Source organism: Zeugodacus cucurbitae, chromosome 4 (assembly GCF_028554725.1).
Source record: "Zeugodacus cucurbitae isolate PBARC_wt_2022May chromosome 4, idZeuCucr1.2, whole genome shotgun sequence".
NCBI classification, from domain to species: domain Eukaryota; kingdom Metazoa; phylum Arthropoda; class Insecta; order Diptera; family Tephritidae; genus Zeugodacus; species Zeugodacus cucurbitae.
The window spans coordinates 343,358-362,386 of NC_071669.1; the positions used below are offsets into that span (position 1 = coordinate 343,358).

Below are 19,029 nucleotides of genomic sequence, written 5' to 3' on the forward strand. Positions count from 1 at the left end.
ATCGTGAAGGACTCACATTAATAAGACAAACTAAAACTTTCGCTTCTAATTTCAAATTTTTTCAATGAAAATAAACAAGCTTACTACTTTACTACACTACTTTAAATTTGGATGAAGAAATTAACACGAACAAAACGATGCTTATGAAATGAAACCTTTTTAATTTAAATAGAAAACATGGAGATGCAATGTTATGAAGATGTTATTAATTATACTTACATTTGTAAAAAGAAAATAAAAAATGCAAATGTTTTAATTACTATTTGTCTGTATTTCCAAATTTCTTATACACGTTTTCTAAAATTTTCCAAATATAATGTAAATTAAGGTTTATTTGTATATTCATTATATCATCAGCTGTATAAGAATAATCCGCGGATATTTTCAATTAGCTCTTTTTTTCAATGTTCTCTTTGCAATAAACATTTTATTTCCTTATTTTGATTATAAATACCTTTGTTTAATGATCAGTTTATTATCAATTTATTATGGACTAATACATATTAGCGGATATTTATATATTTTAGTGTTGACATTTTAAATCATTGTTCAACATTGAAATATATCCGAAATAATGAACACTTTGAAAGTAATTCTACAAAAGTTTGAGTCTAGTAATAAATATGATACCATTTATTTATTTTACAATTTATTCAAAAGAAAGTTCCGAGTAATGACTATGTTTTTAATACGATTGTGAAAAAGGTGAACTACGTTTTACACATATTTATATTAATTGAATCAGATTATACAGAGAAATATTAAATGAGGTATCAAAGTTAAATGTGTATCAAAGTTAAAACGTAAATTTAATTTTTATCAAAGCAAAGAAGTAAAATTTCGAAACTCTATACATACATCGATATTGACGACAGTCATTGCTTAAATATGTGTATAATTTAGAATCATTTCGCAGTTTTCACCTTTTTCTTAAATTAAAGGAAGCAAAATCCAGTTCTTACGTGTGACGTACAAAATTGTTTTAGAAGATCAAGAGCGTTATGATAGCTTCCGATTATTTTGGCACTTTTTTATTCCCAATCTTTTTTTATTTCGAAAGTCCAATCCCATTTCAAGTGTATGTGTTTATCGTCGTCGGTGAATAATGATGCAACAGAATATGTACCACGTGCCATCAAGCCTGCTGGTGCTTCTTCAGATGGTGTTAAATAGAACTGAATTTCTTTTTTCGGTGGATATGAACCAACCATATGAGTCATTTTATCAACTAAAATATAAGACAAAAAGTATGATTACTTTTTAAATATTAAACAAAATTAGTAAAACCGGCTGTCTTACCAACAACTTATCAATTATTTTGAAGTTAAAGACAAAGGAACACAACACAATCACACAAATAATGTAAATATTTATTAGTTACAATATTAACAAATCCACAGTCAGCAGCGAAAAAATAATTTTGATGATTAAAATTCATATATTAAATGAAAGTTTAACAAAAATATCAATATCACCTAAACCATTAAATTTGTTTAAAAAATACGCACACAGAGAACACAGATGCAGATAAATTTTTATGAACCAAATTCTTTAAATCGGCAATAATCAAGTTATGAAATACTACCAGAAAAAATTAAATAAATCTAAATGAAGTAATTTGGAGAATAATAACTACCAAACAAGTAAAATCTATAAGTTCATCATCAAATTATTAACATTGATAAATCTTTTATCAAAATAAGATTTTATAATATAGCGAAACTGTACATTAAATATAGAAAATTATATCAAAGTATCTTGTATATCAGATGTACTGTTAAATATATACAAAAAATATAGATCAAAATATTTCAGAATTTTAGGCGATTTTTTTTTTTTGATTATAACACTAAATTACTATATACTTTTGTAAAGCACACAAGTTCTATGAAAATTATAACTTCATATGTACTTTAAATTATTATTTTAATATATATATTTTTTTTAATTAATGTTATTGAAAAAGTGTTAGGTTAATAAATGTTTAATATTTACCTGGAACACCCAATCTATAAGTCTTTTGTACGTATTTAAGGCCATGAACAATTTCTCTTTGCACAATAAAGTCTATGCGTACCTTATAGTGAACGCCCTCTTTAATCACGAATACCTAGAAATTAAAAATATATTGATTATTATTAGCTCTGCAGAATCAGAATCAAACATTGATGCTTGTTTAACAAACATACGCATGTATGCTAAAAATATATCTTAACTAATTTCCATTTTACCAAATTGTGAATTACCTGTTTCTTTAGTTGACTAAGATCGCCTGTTAAATCAAGCTCCATATCATCTCGACCTTCAACTACCAGAGCCAATTTCTTCACGATTACTTTACGTTGATCGTTTGCATCTGAAACATATTATAATTTTTGAACATGCGAATAATAATATTCATAAATATTTTCCATGTTTTTAGCATACCGACAATAATTTTTTCAGCCTGTGCAGACCCCAATAAAGCCTCTTTATAACGACGTAAACTCTCATCTTCCTGGTCTACGGCCATTATTTCTTCAATAGACTTTTCCGGTGGTGGCTGGTACGTGCTGTCATGTATATCCTCATCATGAATACCGTGTTCCGCATGAGAATCCGAAGACATCTTGTTTAAACGTTTCCTTTACGAAGAGAAGTACATAAAAATGTGTATTATTGATTCTACTGCACAAATCTGTTTCTGAATTTTCTTGTTTAAGAGATTGTATTTACATATTATATATATGTATATCAGATTTAATAGGGAGATATTTTTGTGTCCAGTTTACATTCCTAATATCATAATCAATTAGTGATATTTTCATATAATACTACCATAAATCACCAACTATTGCAACCTCGAGGCATTTAGCCCGCATGAATCATACACATTACATACATATATACATATGTATATATTTTAGCCGCTGTTTTAAATAATATGTCTAAACATTCTTTGTGACTCACTAACATCTTACATACTGATATAAATTATCTACACAAATATAATATATTAATATGATTCTCTTTTAAGAAATACTGAATATCAGAATATTAATTATATATGATGTACTAGGCATCCTGTTCTAGTCTTTTCGCAACAAACAATTTTGCACCTCTACTGTAGCTACATATATCTTTTCACTAATATTAATTTATTATCAATAATACATTTATCAGCACACTATCAGCTAATTCAGAATTCACTGTCTTTCACATTCGTTCATGCAATTGGATGTATTCACCTGTATGTTTGTAAGAGCGAATAATTTACTTTTATTTCTAATTGGTTATTTTAAATTGTAATGGAAATAACTTGGAATGAATGTACAACTTTTTGAAAACAGCTTAATATTAGAGAGGACCACAATGAATGTTTTAATATACGACGAGAAATGAACAATTTCTCCAGAACTACTACTCGTTCGCTATAAAATGAAATAGAACGAGTTAATATTTCTTCAGAGTTGCATTCACTTCTACGCATTTTTGTTAATCATAAACAAATTATGAAATGTGAAATATTAAAATAGATCAAACTGCCTTTAAGTATACATCAGCCCATTTCATTTTTTAAATTTATGATTTGTTGTAAATTTCACACTGCACAATTTTATTAGGAACATAATTTCGGGGAATTCGGAAATAACATATATCTGGCAGCAATGGTTTGCTACAGAAACTATTTTTTTGCTTTCTCTTTGCTTTTTACTTATTCTTAAAAACTATATTTTTGTGATTTATTTCTTAAAAATTTAAGAAAATAGATTAGGTAAATGGATTTAGCTGGACACACCTTTTTAAGCTAAATACAATTGCACAATAGTTTTGGGAAAACAAAAGATTTGGATAAGGTAACTGCACCCACCACGAAGAACGGATGTGAAAAACACATATTCGAACAAAAATAGAACAACCTCTTACCGCTCCAAAAATTATTTATTTTAGGTAAATAAAAAAATAAAAAACGATTATGCTCGAGATTAACACCCAAAAAGTTAATAAATCCAGCGTAATGTCCCAACAAAATGAAATTTTAAGCAGTACATCCACAAATTCTGATGTGCGTTCAACTAATGCAAGCAAAATGTTGGAAGCAGCGCTGCAACAAATGGATGGCATAATATCAGGAAACAACAATTTAAGTGATTCTGGTGATGGTAAAAAATCTCTGGTTAATCCTAGTGTGACAATTAATGCAGAACGTAGTTTGATTTCTGTAAACAATGTACTGTCAACCGCTAAGACTCTAGCCTTAGCTCTTCAACAGGTAAATAAATAACTAATTTCAACACAAAGTTTATAATGTATGATAATGTCTTTTAGGTAGGATTTGCTGCACCTATACCAGATTCAGCTACTGTATCCGTGATAAGTGATTGGTTAGAAATGCATATTCCTCGCCAAGATGCTGATGAGCGGTTAAGACGATTGCAGCGGGATAAAGAAGCATTGGCTATTCAATATCAACTGCTAGCCGATCGAGTTTCTGAGCAAGCTGATAAAATTATTGAATTAGAGGGTTTACTTCAAGATAAAACGCAATTATTAAACGACAGAGATGAGCAATTGCAACGTTTAATGCTTTCGAGGTCTTCCTTAGAAACTCAAAAATTAGAATTGATGTCAGCTCTTAGCGAGTTAAAGCTTCATAGAGCGGCTTTGGAGCGTGAAAATGTAGAACTGCGCGAATGGGAAAGTAAAAATCACAATAATAGCCCAACTAAATTATTAACACCAAAGGGGATAACTTTTGGTAGTATGGGTAATTTAAATCAAATATACTTCAACAGTAATGAAAGTGTTAGATCTCCTAAAACACCTCCTGTGTCATTACGTCATCAGATACACCCTCAATATCATAGTTTACCACGAGCTCGTAACAACAAGCTTAGCGCCGACAACGGCCCCAGCAATTTTATAAATTCGGAAAATAACAACCAATTTGATAGAAACGCAAATATGCAGCGACAACGTAATGTTGCTTTTGCATCCCAAGAAAAAATACTTATTGGAGATTCGGCAACAACTTTCTCTGAAACAGAACATGATGAAATTAAATGTCAAGAGGATGCTACTTATTGTATGTCATCACCTAACATTCGTGAAAGATCAGCAAAAGGATTAAAAGGTATTTTAGGAAAATTGAGACGAAGCAATAGCGGAAGTTTAGAATTGCCAGCTTTAAAGAATGAGGAATCAGCTTTTAAAAGAGGAGTTGTTACACGTGCCACAGCAGGAGGCCGTATTGAATGGAACACTCAATCTCCACAACTTTTAACTCCGTCGAAAGGATATACTGAGTGGACCCCCCAAGAAGTGTGCAATTGGCTTACCGACCTCGGTCTTGGCTGTTATTCTGATGATTGTAGGCAAGTGCTACTAATGTCCGTCGAATTTAATGAACATACATTAACATATTTTTTTTTTAATTTAGAAAATGGTTAAATACGAACACCACCATATGTTTCTTCACCGTCTCTCCAGTTGATATAGAGCGAGAGTTAAATTTGAAATCATCACTACATCGAAAGAAAATACTTCTTGCTATTGATGCACTGACAGGCAAAGAAGATGATCCACTTGCTTTAAAAGCTGCACAACTAGATGCTAGTTGGGTTATGCGTTGGTTAGATGATATTGGTTTACCGCAATATAAAGATCCTTTTTTAATGGCTAAAATTGATGGAAGAATGCTTCATCGTTTAACTATGGAGGATTTAGCTCATTTGCATGTGTACTCCTGTTTACATATAGCGTCACTCCGTTGTGGTATACAATGCATGCGTGAAATAGAGTGGGACGCTGATTGCCTTATTCGCCGTTCGGCCGGATCGGCACGGCCTACTTCTGAAGTCGATGATCAATGCTTAGAGGAAGACAAACATATAGAAGAAAATATGGAAAACATATCTTTATGGACCGCACATCGGGTTATGGAATGGTTACGTGTTGCAGACTTATCAGAGTACGCACCTAATTTAAGAGGTGCTGGCGTACATGGTGCATTAATGCTTTATGAACAACGGTTCACTGCCGATCTATTGGCAGATTTGCTCAGTATACCTCCCAGTAAAACTTTATTGCGTCGGTAAGAATATTATTTTTTATAAACTCGAAATGCCTGATAATTTTACAATTTTTATAATTATTGCATTTATTATTATTATTTTCAGTCATTTGGCCACACATTTCAAAGAATTACTTGGTCGTGATATAATACAAAATAAACGTGACGTTGAATCCACTCCGGGTTATCAACCATTAACAATAACTTCTAAGATAAAACCACCAAAAAAGACGCAGTTCTCATTAAAAAGAAGGAAAAGTAACAAAGGAAGTGGGGATGTGGATTGGACTGATTATGTCTGCCCTATGTCGTCCTGCCTTCACAAAAATGACCAAGATAAGTCACTTTCACTGAGCCATTCAAGTGGTTCCGGAAGATATTCTGGGAATACAAGTCAGTAATGGCATATATTTTTATATATGTTCCCTCGACAGTCGAGGGAACATAGGAGGAACAGATCCGGATTAATATACAATGAAATGTTGTTATTATTACGGGCAATATTTTATGACATGACAAGAACATGCCTATATAAAGTATAAACATTTTATGTAAAGAAATGCATATTACTTCTTTTGACCTTAACTTTTATTTTGCTTCTAATATATTTTAAATTTTGTTTTAAACACAATATTCCCTTCATTAGACATTTGTTTATTTATTTAAAATATGTATAAGAAACCGTTAACCATGGTTTAGTTACTTACTATCAATCTTATATATTTATCAAGTCCACAACTTCCAGCGTTTTGTTCCCTGCTATACGTACAAGACTTAAAATGCTTATAACTTTTGTATTTTCAATAAGGCATTTTTATTTTTAATAATGTTTTGTGTCGTTAAAAATAGTTTTTGGTTTATGCACAGGCATTTGATAAATAATAAAATGTCTTCCAAATAAATTTTATAGAATGTATTGTATGCATTGTATTATATGCAGCCGAATATAAGATAAGACAACAATATAGTATTGAACATAGAATGTGGCCTCAATAGTTATTTAGCAAACCTAATATTTCAATGATGTTCATTATGTTTGTCATTTGTAATATTTATATATTATCTATCAAATAGTGAAATATGGATGAGATAGGTATTCCTAAATGTATATATATATAAATGTTGTGTTAATAAAGTTTTTCAAAAAAAAAGTGTAATAACCAGTAAAATGCGTACATTTACAGAAATCGAATCGATCATTTTAATTCTAGCAACAACGGGAATTTACAAAATATCTTCATGCGAGTATTGACATGTTTACCTCTTTAATCTCATACAATCAGTTTTTTATATATACATATATGTGAACAAATTTACATAAACTCCATAAATTAATAATAATTTGTTTGTGTATATGTTTAAATTCATTCAATGACTAGTTTAATACATTTATATATGTGTATGTATAGTATATACATTTTTTAACTAATCTAAGTATTCTAAAATTCTAATTATTCTTTGGCAGTGTTAAAATTTGTATACAAATATTAAGCAAAGTAAGTGTTTCAGTCATTGAACTGTTTATGCCCCAAAATACCAAATCAAATGTCATCAAATTTTAATTATTTAATTTAGTTTTCGCAGTATTATCCACCAATTTCTGTTCAGGGAGAATTTTATCTATTAAACTTGTATTGTTGAGAGCGCTGTTTTGTGAGCATACTTCACTCCCGTTTAAAAATCCATGACGTTCTAGTATATTCTGTATGTCCTGATCATTGAAGTTGTTTGATGTGTTCTCCTCTTTTTTCATTTCATTCTTAGTTAAAGACTGACGAGTTAAAAATGTTTCTTTTGATACATTTGATTGATGTACTTCATCGGGGAGATAATCCTTCCAATTTCTAAATAAGTAACGTGTGAACTTCTTCAGTTGTCGAAACTTACAATAAGTGGCTCCTTCAGCAGATTCGAGTTGTTGTGTTTGAATAAGAAAACCTTTTTCTTTAAATGTTTTCTCGAGTTTTTCCCGTTGAGTTGATCTTCGTGATTTCTTTTTAGGATGTATTGAGTGACATGTTAGGGGTTCAACCATGAAATTTTCAAGATTATCTTTTATGGAGGATGTACTTCGTGTGGATATGTTATTGATGTAGTTGGATCCAACTATTATCTGAATTTTCTGCGGTTGTTGTGTTAATTGAGTAGGAGAACCAGAATACGATGACTCCAGTCTCGACATTGGCAATGACGATAAAACCTCTGGTAACGAAACAGCTGCTGGTAATAACAAATTTGTAGTCGGAGACTCTGGAATTTGTAAAATTTCATTACTAAGCTCAGCTGATGGTGGCGGAACGTCATTCATTGAGCATTCGTTTTCGGAGTTCGGTGATGTTGCTACACAATTAACTCCAGGTAAGAGTCCAGCAGAGTTTTGTAAACTTTCACGTGGGAAATATTCATAACCACGGGTTGATTTATCGCCAGTACCACTATAATATCGATAATTACCACCCGAATCTACAGAAAGCATTTTCTTCTCCTCTAAAGACGGTTTGTCACCACCAGTGAATTTGAATTTGCATATGCTGACTTCTGTGGGAGTGTTCGTAGTAAAATCTGCTGGAATTGGTGGAATAAAAATGGCGGATCGTTTGCGCTTCTGAGGAGTAAAAATCGGATTAGTTGCAGCCGTTGTTACACTTGCTGATGTGGTTGTGGTTATACTAGAATTTTCAGACTTAATGGAAGACGGCGTGGTCATAAGCTCCCGATAATCTGTGGTTTGACTGTTTAATCTTAAAGTTGGAGACCTATTTTCGGTTTTTGACTTACGAATCAACCCATTCGGTATTGGTATTTTTAACGTTAGTTGGTTATCTTTTTCTATTGTCTCCACAGGTAGACCGAACGGCTGGCTGTATTGGGTTACTAAGGTGCCTGAAAGTAATTTCTGGTAGTATAAACTTATTGGATGTAAATTAATATCATTTGTATGGCTTTCAGCTAGTTTCGTTGGTTTTAGGTTGGAGAATGAGGACATCAAACGTTTGGAATTATTTGTATCCACATCTGATCCGACTCTTAGAATAACTGGTCCTTCGATGTCAGAGCCCGGCATTACATTAGTTAATTCTGTTTCTAAAAAATTTTCTACTCCTGAATGAAGTGTATTTATGCATTCAACCTCCTCCATTCCAGAAGTATTTTCACTTTCTGCGCTCGAAATCGACAAGTGCTCGCATTGCTGATCTCTTATGCAGAGATTCAATGGCAATTCGTCCGTAATGCCTTGCTTTTGATCATCTTCCTTTACAATATTTGATGCATTTAGTACATTATTAGGGGTCCCTGGTAATATTGTACCGTAGTTTTTATATATTAAGTGGCAGATATCAGCTTTTTTGGGTTTTCTACCGCGTCGTGGTTTCGAATTGTCTAGGGTTATTTCACCCATATACGGTAGATCAGAAAAGTTGATGACTCGTTTGAGTGATCCTGGATTGATAGTGCTGCAGGTTGTCGCATTTGAAGAAAATGTGTTCATTGCGCATTTGAGCCTCAAAGAATGTACTTGATCTGTTTCACAATTATATGACTGTTTTGGTTCAAATCTGAGCTCATTTTTTCCGACTGGCACTTTAGAAAATCGCTTTGAAGGCTGCATTCTGTTGGCTTGAAAATTTTTTTTAGTATCACTATAAACTTCAGTTTTAGAAAGCTCCAATATTTTTTGCTGTTTACCAAGCTTTTTCTCATTTTGTTCCATGTTTATATCTTGAGCCGATCGATGGATTGCAGCAATCTTTTTCAACCAGCTACGAACATTCTCATGCTCGTTCTTTGCTGGGGATTGCTTTGAAGAATGAACATCTTTGAAAGAACGAACTTCGGATGATTTCTCTTTTGATTCATTGGTGTAAGACGTAAGCTGCCCCTGCGTAGCTTCATAGTGAATAAGATATTCTGGCGGCAGTGCTTGGTGATGAAAACGCAGCTTTAAAACACCTTTATTTTTGGATAATTTTAGATCATTCGGTCTGTTATTGGTCTGTGCGACGTCTGAACACATATGTCCGCTCTTGTCTAACTCGTTTGCTCCACGATTCTGAATGCTCATTAAACCGGCTTTGACTTTAAGCTGTTGTTTAGTTAATAAGCTGCATCCATTTTGAGGTAATTTTTTTAGTTGCTGCTTAGATCTTGTGGTGGATGAAAGTTTTTGTTTAATTGTAGTTGACGAAATAGACATTGGGTTGACCGTTTGTATATTTTCTACATTTTGCGCTGTGGATATAATCAAATGACTATCATCATCACCCGTACAAACACTGTTGGCGCCATGACATATCAAAGGATCATCAGAGTTTTGTAACAATAATTTGCTTGTGGCTAAATTTAACCGATGTTGATGTCGCTGTTCGTCATTTTGTAACCGATGATGTGAGTTTCGCTGCCCATTCATGTGCTGTTTCCATGTTGAGGGATTATTTGAAAAAAAGTCCTTAACTCTCGAATCATCGTTTCTAGCAACCTTAGGTAAACTTGCAGCGGCTACAATTCCAATATAATTGTTAGAATTACTATCGATTGTCGACTCTAACTGAGGTTCCAAAGGAACTACTGGCGAAATACACATGCCCTTTTTGTAAATTGAATTTGCGGCATTTAAGAAATCAAAGTCGTCTTGCATGCTATCAGCAGCTGTTTACGATAAAAAAATTAAGAAATTAGAGAATTATAAAAATTTTTTTTAATTCGAGTTTAAAGTAATAAAATATATTTAATGATTTTAATAATTGTCAACATTATTTTTCAATTTACATTTGAAATAATTTCAATTGAATTATTTATTAATAATATAGCACTGTTGCGTATTCAGTTCAATTATACTCAACAGGTTTTCTTGTTATCTCTATAAAAATAAAATAAATTATTTCTGTAAATAGCAGAGAGAAATGAAATGCTAGAATGCAATTTTTGCATTCATAATTACCGGTAAACAGGAGTTCCGGCAACATCTCGCACCAAAGTTTGATATGTTATTGAACAAGAAATATTAGAGGCGTATACTTCACTTTGCTCTCACATGTTCACACAATTGTCGTTTTCGCTCAGAGAGCCGTATTTAAAAATTATTTTTGGTATTTTACTTTTTTTTAGCTTATTATTGGCAAAATTCGTGCTGTACTCTTGTTTTATAGCACCAACTTTTCTGTGTATGCGCACAATTGCCTTATGCGAGTTTTCACGAAAATTTTAAATTTTGTTTGTGCTTTTTGTGTGAAATTCGATTCTCTTTATGTGAAAATTACCATATACGGTATATGTATGTAAATTTATTTTTACACTTTGAATTTAATTACATTTTGCAGAGTGGATTATTACTTGGCCGTATTGAGGGAAAACATAATTGAGAAAATCCTGGTTTTATATTCGATTAACACGTGGTTTGTTAAGAGAAATGCATAGTTAAAACACAAACATTTCTCCATATATGAATGTATGTAGCTGTGTTCACATCTATGTAATTACTAACTTCCTTTTCCGTTTCGTTTCGTTTCACTTATTACAACTAATGTATGTTTATCTTCTGTTAATCTACGAAAAATTAATCACGCGTGATCATGGTGACATCCAAAACGCAACTAAAGTGAATGAAAATAATTTTCCGAAAATCCACCTTAGATGGACGACATCTGCGTGTAAATATAAATATAATGACTATGTATTGGAAGGCTTTTCAGTCAATTGAAAGCTGCGGGGTGAATACATGTTCTCATCTTGATCGCTGTTGATCTCTTCTCTTACACAGTATGCGTCTTATTGTTTTCTTGCCGTTAAGCTGATGTTAAAATTAGAAAAATCAACTTATTGAGTACATCAGAAATTGTTTTGCCCACTGTGCGACAGTAACGACATAATGCAAAATGTTGAAATTAATTAGAAACACATGTCTAATTGTCTTCAAATAAAAAAAAAAACAGTATTTATGTTAAAACAAAATCTAAATATACATATTTAAAATTGAATTACTATCTGTGTACATTTGATTAACTTATTATTGGAAGCCATTTATTTATTTTCTCACAATTATTCAGAGTGCTTGTGGGTGTTGATACACATATACATAAATAGTTGAATATTTTTAGAACTTAATTTAGATACTAAAATTCATAGAATCCCTATATGTAATTATATACTATGTAAGAGTATGATTCTCCAAGAATTGGTTCTATTAGGGTATATCTTATGTTGCTATAAATAACCTCTACTAAATGAAACTCGAGATGATGGCGTTGAATTTTAAATATGCATAACTTTGTGGATATGTATTAAGAAAAAACAAATTATTTTATACGGTTGAGAGTTTGGCTATTATTATTATAAAAAAATTAATTGTTTTTATATAATTCATTCATGCATAGACTTTACCTTCGACATTAATAAGTCTAAAATGCAAGTTTTATTTCAAACCGGTGGAATTTGATATTAACTCCATCTTTATTTTTTATTTTATAATAAAAAACAGTAATTGAACCTACCTATCATGTGATTGACGATAAGCGAAAAATACTGAAAATTTTTAGCGTTTACGATAAGGGAATGCAGATGATTCAATTTCCATGTTTCATTAAATCGGCAAACCGTTATTCCAATCCACATAGTTCATTATACCGGTGAACACTGTATGCGATATGTTTATACCTATCTACCTATCTATATACATATATGTATATAACTATAAATAAAATACTGCAAAATTAAATAGAAAACATACTCAAAAACATTAACCAAAACAGACTTCTACCAGTCAACCTTCCCAAAAAAGTGTAACTACTAAACCGTATTCAACAGTAATCCACTCCGCAGACAACTACAGCCACAATCACCAAAACAATATTTACAACAACAATGAAATCCCAATTCTACCCATTTATAGCATACACTTCCATAAATGCGAAACTTCCTCCTATAAATGTAAACAAATATTGCAATTAAATTTTAAGCTCTGCGTTGCGGCTGTGAAAATTAAACCGTCAATGTGCCGATGTCGCTAGGAGTATTTATCCAGTAGATCATTTGTTCATACCTATACAATTGGACCAAACACCCCTAATACAACTAATAGTTGCCATTAGAAACAACAATCTAATGTTGTCAATTGTTTTTCTTTTGCCCAATACCTAAATACATTGCACATCTTCTGGTAATCACACACTCAATACCCATATAAAAAATTCAATGGTTTGGAATTGAACAAAGTATCACCAATATTATTCATAAAGCTGGTTTGGCTAATATATTGATATACCATTAATCTTTCACTCTGTGAGTGAATTAGTAAAACGGTGGGTGTCTTAATAAATTTGCCGTTTTCGTTGGAAATGGTATATTAGTATTTGCATACACGTATGCTATTCGTACACTTAACTTATATACTTAATATACGTTAAGTGTGAGATGCATTTAACAGCATATGTATGTATATACTTACTGATATATTCAGCGGAATAATTCGAGTTATTATGTTGTTAAGAAATCGAAAAGACTCAGAAAAGAATAATGCACCTACGAAATATGAGTACATGAGGAGCCATTGAATTTCGTCCGCATAGAGTGCTTCCATATTTTACATATAGTATAAATACCTGCAAATAAAAAATAAGCATTATGACTTTTTAAATTTTCCAAAGTAAAATGATTGTCTTATGCAACTTCCATATTTTCACAATGTGATCACCCCAAAAATTATTACAGTTGAAGTGATTTTTCATTTTATTTAAGAATCAAGTATTCAAATGAGAATAATCCGAATATGGATAAAAGCACATTTAGCGCCTCCGCATACATATTTTTACATAAATACGTATTTATGACAAGAATCTGATGTACGATTTTATAAAATTTATTTTTGCATGCAATCTATGTTTGTGAAGCTCAGCCTTTTGGCTGGTATACGTTTACAAAACAAAAAAACAAACGGCATTGCACCGTGCTAGAGTATAGACGGTTGTAGGTGTTGAGATTATGTTTAAACAACATGTAAGAGTAACAATTTCACATTAAATAACTTGTTTAACATTCCAACTATAAATTTTAAGTATTCCCGGTCATAGAAATATATCAAATATGAAAAAGTATTTTCCGCAGACAATGCTAAATTTCCTTTTATTTATATAAATTATAAATTAGTTCTTAATATGATTTGAGAGTGACAATGATAATGAGTTGTTAAGTTAAACTAACGTTTAATACTTTCTAAAAATCGAATATATAATACAGTTGAACTTCCATAACTTCTAATAACCGAACTTCTATAACTCGAAGTTCTCCATAACACAAACTCTTGAATTGGCAATAGAAGTCATATTTCATACAAATTACTTTTCGTAACTCATAAGTATCTCTAATTCGAAGTTTTGTTTGTGGATTATGGTGATTCCGAGTTAGGGAAGTTCAACTGCAACTGTATTATTTTCAAAAGGCATTAAACAAATTTTCTTCGAATTCCATCTTTTTTTTAATTTTTTAACTTTATAACTTGTCCGCCCACCATAACACAGAAGCAGGCAGAATAATGGTAGACGCGATGTTATTGCACATTTGGAAATGTTACACATAGTGTTGAGAACTTTGGTTGAGTAAACTTAATGTGCATTAAATAAATAGTAAATACATAATCCATGCAGGCATTCAAGTAAACAATAACACAAATAAGAAATATTATTTATATGTACATAAATGCATATTATGAGCATAGCGTCAACGGCTTAGACTTGTAACGTCCCGAATACCTACTTCCGGGTTTAAAAAGGAAATTCTCATTTATGTACATATATAAATAACGTACCTCGGAACAATTAAACGGTTCGCTCCTCAGAGTCTATGTTAATGAATTCATTATGGCACTGTATTTTCTGAATAGAATTTTCACATTTAAATACTCGATATTTTGAGATCTGTATTTGTGCTCTGAACTGAAAGTGCGCTCCTGTTTAATCATATCTTAATAATTGAAGTTGCAGTTTAATACTAAACGAGCAAGACATCCAATGTGCAAAATTGCGGCCCCTAAGCTGCTGATCAGTGCGCGGACTGCTATCAAAATTTTTACCAAAAATTTCAGTTACTACCCAAAGCATATAATACGTAACCATATTGAATATATATTACTTCAACTTATAGATGGATATACATATATATATATACAATATCAAATACACTTTTTAATATTAAAGTCCAACTGGAATATTTCAATAAAGCCAATGCTACTTGTTCAAATCTACTCCTTTTTATAATTCCACAATATTAAAAATTGTTCAAGTCTGAGTACATCACTTATATGAAACAGAGAACACTGTTGCCAACTTCACATATTTTAAAATTACTAATATTGGTCAAAAGTTATTTGTTATAAAACCAGTTGCTGATTTCTTAGAATTACAATAAAAGAAACTATTCTTATCATACGACTATAGTATGTGGGATACAAAAACTTCCAAAATAAATTATAAATAAAAATAATTATTCGTTACTACCACCATGAATAAAATTGCCTCATATTTGACATTCTCTGTTACATCGCATTTTGACAATTTTTGACAATTCATTCATTCTTCAGCATTTTATATTTCTTTAGTTTGACATTCTATGCAATTACAGATTTATTTCATTCGCTTTAAATAAAATAAATTTACCTAACATAAAATTGTGTTATTTGGTTTAATTAAAATATATAAAATGTCTTCAAAGCAAACAGCTAAAAAGTATAAATGGGCATTGGATTTTAGCAATATGTAGGTAGAATTTCGTTGGTAACACAATATAGAGATAATGAAATTTCATATATTGTTTTAGAAAAAATGGCGATCTGTCATCTCCTCCGGGTTACAATCCGTCGGTACTAGTCAACCAGACCGAAGTGGTGAGGGATCAACGGCTTGTTATTAAGAAGTCATGGGACTTGGCGCTTGGTCCTTTGAAGCAGGTAAAATAATGTAACATTTAAAAGATTTAATTGAAATAAATTAATTGCAGATTCCAATGAATTTGTTTATCATGTATATGTCGGGCAGTTCCATATCGATATTCCCTATAATGATGGTAGGCATGATGCTTATCCGACCACTCAAAGCCATGTTTTCCACTTCAGTGACTTCTAAAATGGCAGAAGGCGCCCAGGGAAGTGGCCAGAAACTCGTGTATTTTTTGGGAAATATGGCAAATGTAGCTGTTGCGTTGTACAAATGCCATAGCATGGGGTTATTACCAACACATGCATCCGACTGGTTGGCATTTGTAGAACCTCAAACACGTCTTGAGTACTATGGTGGAGGTGTATCCTTTATTTAAGGCAAATATATAACTGTCTCAAAATTTTGACGACATAAAATACAGAATATAGTTTTATTTTTTATCATAAATCTAATATACATATGTAAAGTGATGGTCATAAAAGACCGGATTTAAGCAAGTATAAAACATCCTAATAATATTTACATACGTATGAGGAAATAAACATGGATTTAATTTTATTGTTAATAGTGAACAAATTTAATATATTACTACAGTTTTTTTGTATAATTTCCCATTTTTGAATTGAAAAATATTAGCAAATTGTAAACCTTTCAAATGTAGGCAAATATTTACTTATCTTATATTTGTTTCAAATATTTGATATTTTAAATACATAAGCATAATACCTCTGCCGCTGGATATTTTTACGAATTTTTCGAGGACGAGTTTTTGCGGTTTGCTTGATGTTCGTTTGTTGCTCATTTCATTATGCTTCAATGCGAGTGAGAAAATCAAAATAAAACAATTTAATACATTATTGTAATTTCATTGATATTTTTAAAACAGTTTAAAGTTTATTGTTCGAACATTTTTACTCGCGGGTATTCATCTTTTGACTTTGCATACGTTAGAATCCAGCATTATTTACGGAAAATCAATACTAACGAACGTATCGCAGTTTAGTAAAAATAATTTTTAATAAAGTATATTATGTTCTGATAATTGTGCATTACTTTTTTCTATGTTCATCAGCAAATTCTTTTATTTTATCAACCAGCTTGCCGGGTTCATCTACACGAGGAACCTGAAAATTGCAAATGAAAATTATATATAAAATATTTTATATTAATATACTTACCTCATAATTTTGACTTATATAAATTCCAGTGTATATTCCAGCCCCAAATGTTATCTGAAATTGATTAATTTAATTTATAAAGAGTTTTCAGGAAGATTACCTAGGCCACATATTGCAAGCAAAATTTAATGCATATAAAAATGATAAGTAAATATGCATACTGTATACAGTAGTTACACGGATATTGATACCGACGTTTACGATTATCACTCAGTTTACTTTCATCATAAATAACCTATACTATTTATTAGTTAAAATATAGCAAACTCAGAGACACGACAAACAACGATATATATGTAGATATAATAATCATTTGCATTATTAGCTATACTATATAATTTGCATTATTAGCAATACTATATAATAAATAATTATTAATTTATTGTGTAAAAACTTACCAAAAATTTCAACATGTCGGAAAAATCAAACGCCACTTTGAAGAGTTTCTCAAAAACTGAGCACTAAACAAAAAACGAAAATAAAGCACAAGTGACAGCAACAACAAGTTGTTTCTCCCGAAAGCTCGACAGGAAAAAATGTTACTTTTGGAGACTGTTCAGCTTGTGTTCTTTTCCAGTTTTGTTCTTGTCGATTAGATAACCAGTAACTATTCTGTAAGGTTGCGCTTTTTGTTGGAACGAAAATAACAAACAAATAACATATGTTTGCAAATTGCCACGCAGCTGTTTGGTAGGCAAGAACTGAATACGTTCGAACGACAAACGTTTAGTCGTTGAATCTGTCATAATCTAAAAATACTTTCTGAAATAAGCCAGAGGCGGTTTTCTTAGCTGAACGAAAAAAGTGCGGACATATTCACAATAAAAGTTACTTTTTGTTGCGAAAATATTTTGTGATTATGTGTGTAAATATATACAAAGATATTTTTACATGGAACTTCCGTATCTGTATACTAACAAAATTGTCCTGATCGCATTCAGATTCGCTAAAATTGTTCAGATCATATGCCTCTACAATGTGTGTATGTACATACATACATACATATATATCAGGCGAACTATTTATACATATATTGGTATATACAGACAGCGTCAAAAGAAAGTGTACAAATGAACAGATAGCGATGGAAACAAAAGTTAAATACTTTGTGTGCATTCCATTCGCTTTAATTATGGATGGTAAACGTCGAGGCATGGAATTTACAAGTTTTCCTGTTACTTCCAATTTACAATTTTTTGTCATTCTTTGTATAGGTGATCTCATAAATGCTCGATGGGCTACATGGGATGTACCTAAACTATAAAAAAAATTATAATGCTGTAAAAAAATCATTGACAAGCAAAAAACTATGGAAATTTGGAAATTTCTCACAAATCTGGTAGAGCAAAACGACTAAATGTTGCAGAATCAAGGTAATTTTTTGAAGTGTAAAGAAAAATCCTTCTAAAAGTGCAGTGAAAATGGCAAAAAATAAATCGGGAACTTCAGATTGGAAAGTTAGTGCTAGCACAATTCGTCGGGCACTACATTCGAGTGGCCTACACGGTCGAGTTCCTCCGAAAAAACCATTGATATTCCAAACCAACCAATTGAAGCGTTTAAATTTTGGTAAAAAGTATCAGCACCAAGATATTTCCTTTTGGAAGAATATGTTTTTAGCGACGAACGCAATTTTGAAGTATTGGGGGAAATCAACGAAAATTTGAAAGACTAGAAACCAAACATTTGCTGAACAGAGAATAATATCAACAGTGAAACATGGTGGCGCCTCAATGATGGTGTGCCGGTGTATGGCTACGATCAGGGTTAGTAATTTTACAATCGCAGAAAGTATTATGAATAAGATGGACTACGAGGATATTTTGAAGAAAAATTTGCGTTCCAGTGTCAAATAACTTTAAATTTTATGTTCATA

General features: G+C 31.4%; 5 protein-coding genes across 10 annotated transcripts; 2 read left to right on the plus strand and 3 right to left on the minus strand.

Moving 5' to 3' along the window:
• Positions 1 to 250: 250 nt before the first annotated feature.
• LOC105221418 (rho GDP-dissociation inhibitor 1) lies at positions 251 to 3,407 on the minus strand. Its single transcript, XM_054229082.1, has 5 exons — positions 3,228 to 3,407; positions 2,428 to 2,624; positions 2,247 to 2,356; positions 1,996 to 2,110; positions 251 to 1,228 (listed from the first exon to the last, which is right to left on the minus strand). Exons 2-5 carry the CDS (start codon positions 2,606 to 2,608, stop codon positions 1,032 to 1,034), a joined length of 603 nt encoding a protein of 200 aa, XP_054085057.1. The 5' UTR covers positions 2,609 to 2,624; positions 3,228 to 3,407; the 3' UTR covers positions 251 to 1,031.
• Positions 3,408 to 3,596: 189 nt separating this feature from the next.
• On the plus strand, positions 3,597 to 6,833 carry LOC105221491 (liprin-beta-2). 3 transcript variants are annotated; one of them, XM_029038671.2, is made up of 5 exons: positions 3,597 to 3,930; positions 3,981 to 4,252; positions 4,309 to 5,354; positions 5,420 to 6,073; positions 6,159 to 6,833. In XM_029038671.2, exons 2-5 carry the CDS (start codon positions 3,998 to 4,000, stop codon positions 6,451 to 6,453), a joined length of 2,250 nt encoding a protein of 749 aa, XP_028894504.1. In that variant the 5' UTR covers positions 3,597 to 3,930; positions 3,981 to 3,997; the 3' UTR covers positions 6,454 to 6,833. The 3 variants fall into 3 exon arrangements, with proteins under 3 accessions (XP_028894504.1, XP_054085045.1, XP_011196944.1); XM_054229070.1 differs by having other exon boundaries at positions 3,597 to 3,836; XM_011198642.3 differs by having other exon boundaries at positions 3,602 to 3,836; positions 3,931 to 4,252.
• Positions 6,371 to 15,024, minus strand: LOC105221618 (uncharacterized). Of its 4 annotated transcripts, XM_011178203.3 has the most exons (3): positions 14,850 to 15,024; positions 13,494 to 13,647; positions 6,371 to 10,699 (listed from the first exon to the last, which is right to left on the minus strand). In XM_011178203.3, the coding sequence occupies exon 3, from the start codon at positions 10,686 to 10,688 to the stop codon at positions 7,611 to 7,613; it is 3,078 nt and encodes a 1,025-aa protein (XP_011176505.2). In that variant the 5' UTR covers positions 10,689 to 10,699; positions 13,494 to 13,647; positions 14,850 to 15,024; the 3' UTR covers positions 6,371 to 7,610. The 4 variants fall into 4 exon arrangements, with proteins under 4 accessions (XP_011176505.2, XP_054085044.1, XP_054085043.1 ...); XM_054229069.1 differs by lacking the exons at positions 13,494 to 13,647; positions 14,850 to 15,024 and adding an exon at positions 11,535 to 11,825; XM_054229068.1 differs by lacking the exons at positions 13,494 to 13,647; positions 14,850 to 15,024 and adding an exon at positions 11,362 to 11,825.
• A 599-nt stretch (positions 15,025 to 15,623) lies between these two features.
• On the plus strand, positions 15,624 to 16,398 carry LOC105208491 (ER membrane protein complex subunit 4). Its single transcript, XM_011178403.3, has 3 exons — positions 15,624 to 15,795; positions 15,857 to 15,986; positions 16,037 to 16,398. Exons 1-3 carry the CDS (start codon positions 15,740 to 15,742, stop codon positions 16,349 to 16,351), a joined length of 501 nt encoding a protein of 166 aa, XP_011176705.1. The 5' UTR covers positions 15,624 to 15,739; the 3' UTR covers positions 16,352 to 16,398.
• A 217-nt stretch (positions 16,399 to 16,615) lies between these two features.
• On the minus strand, positions 16,616 to 18,730 carry LOC114803716 (uncharacterized). The gene is made up of 4 exons (XM_029039040.2): positions 17,552 to 18,730; positions 17,154 to 17,207; positions 17,029 to 17,099; positions 16,616 to 16,786 (listed from the first exon to the last, which is right to left on the minus strand). Exons 1-4 carry the CDS (start codon positions 17,564 to 17,566, stop codon positions 16,774 to 16,776), a joined length of 153 nt encoding a protein of 50 aa, XP_028894873.1. The 5' UTR covers positions 17,567 to 18,730; the 3' UTR covers positions 16,616 to 16,773.
• Between the last annotated feature and the right edge of the window lie 299 nt (positions 18,731 to 19,029).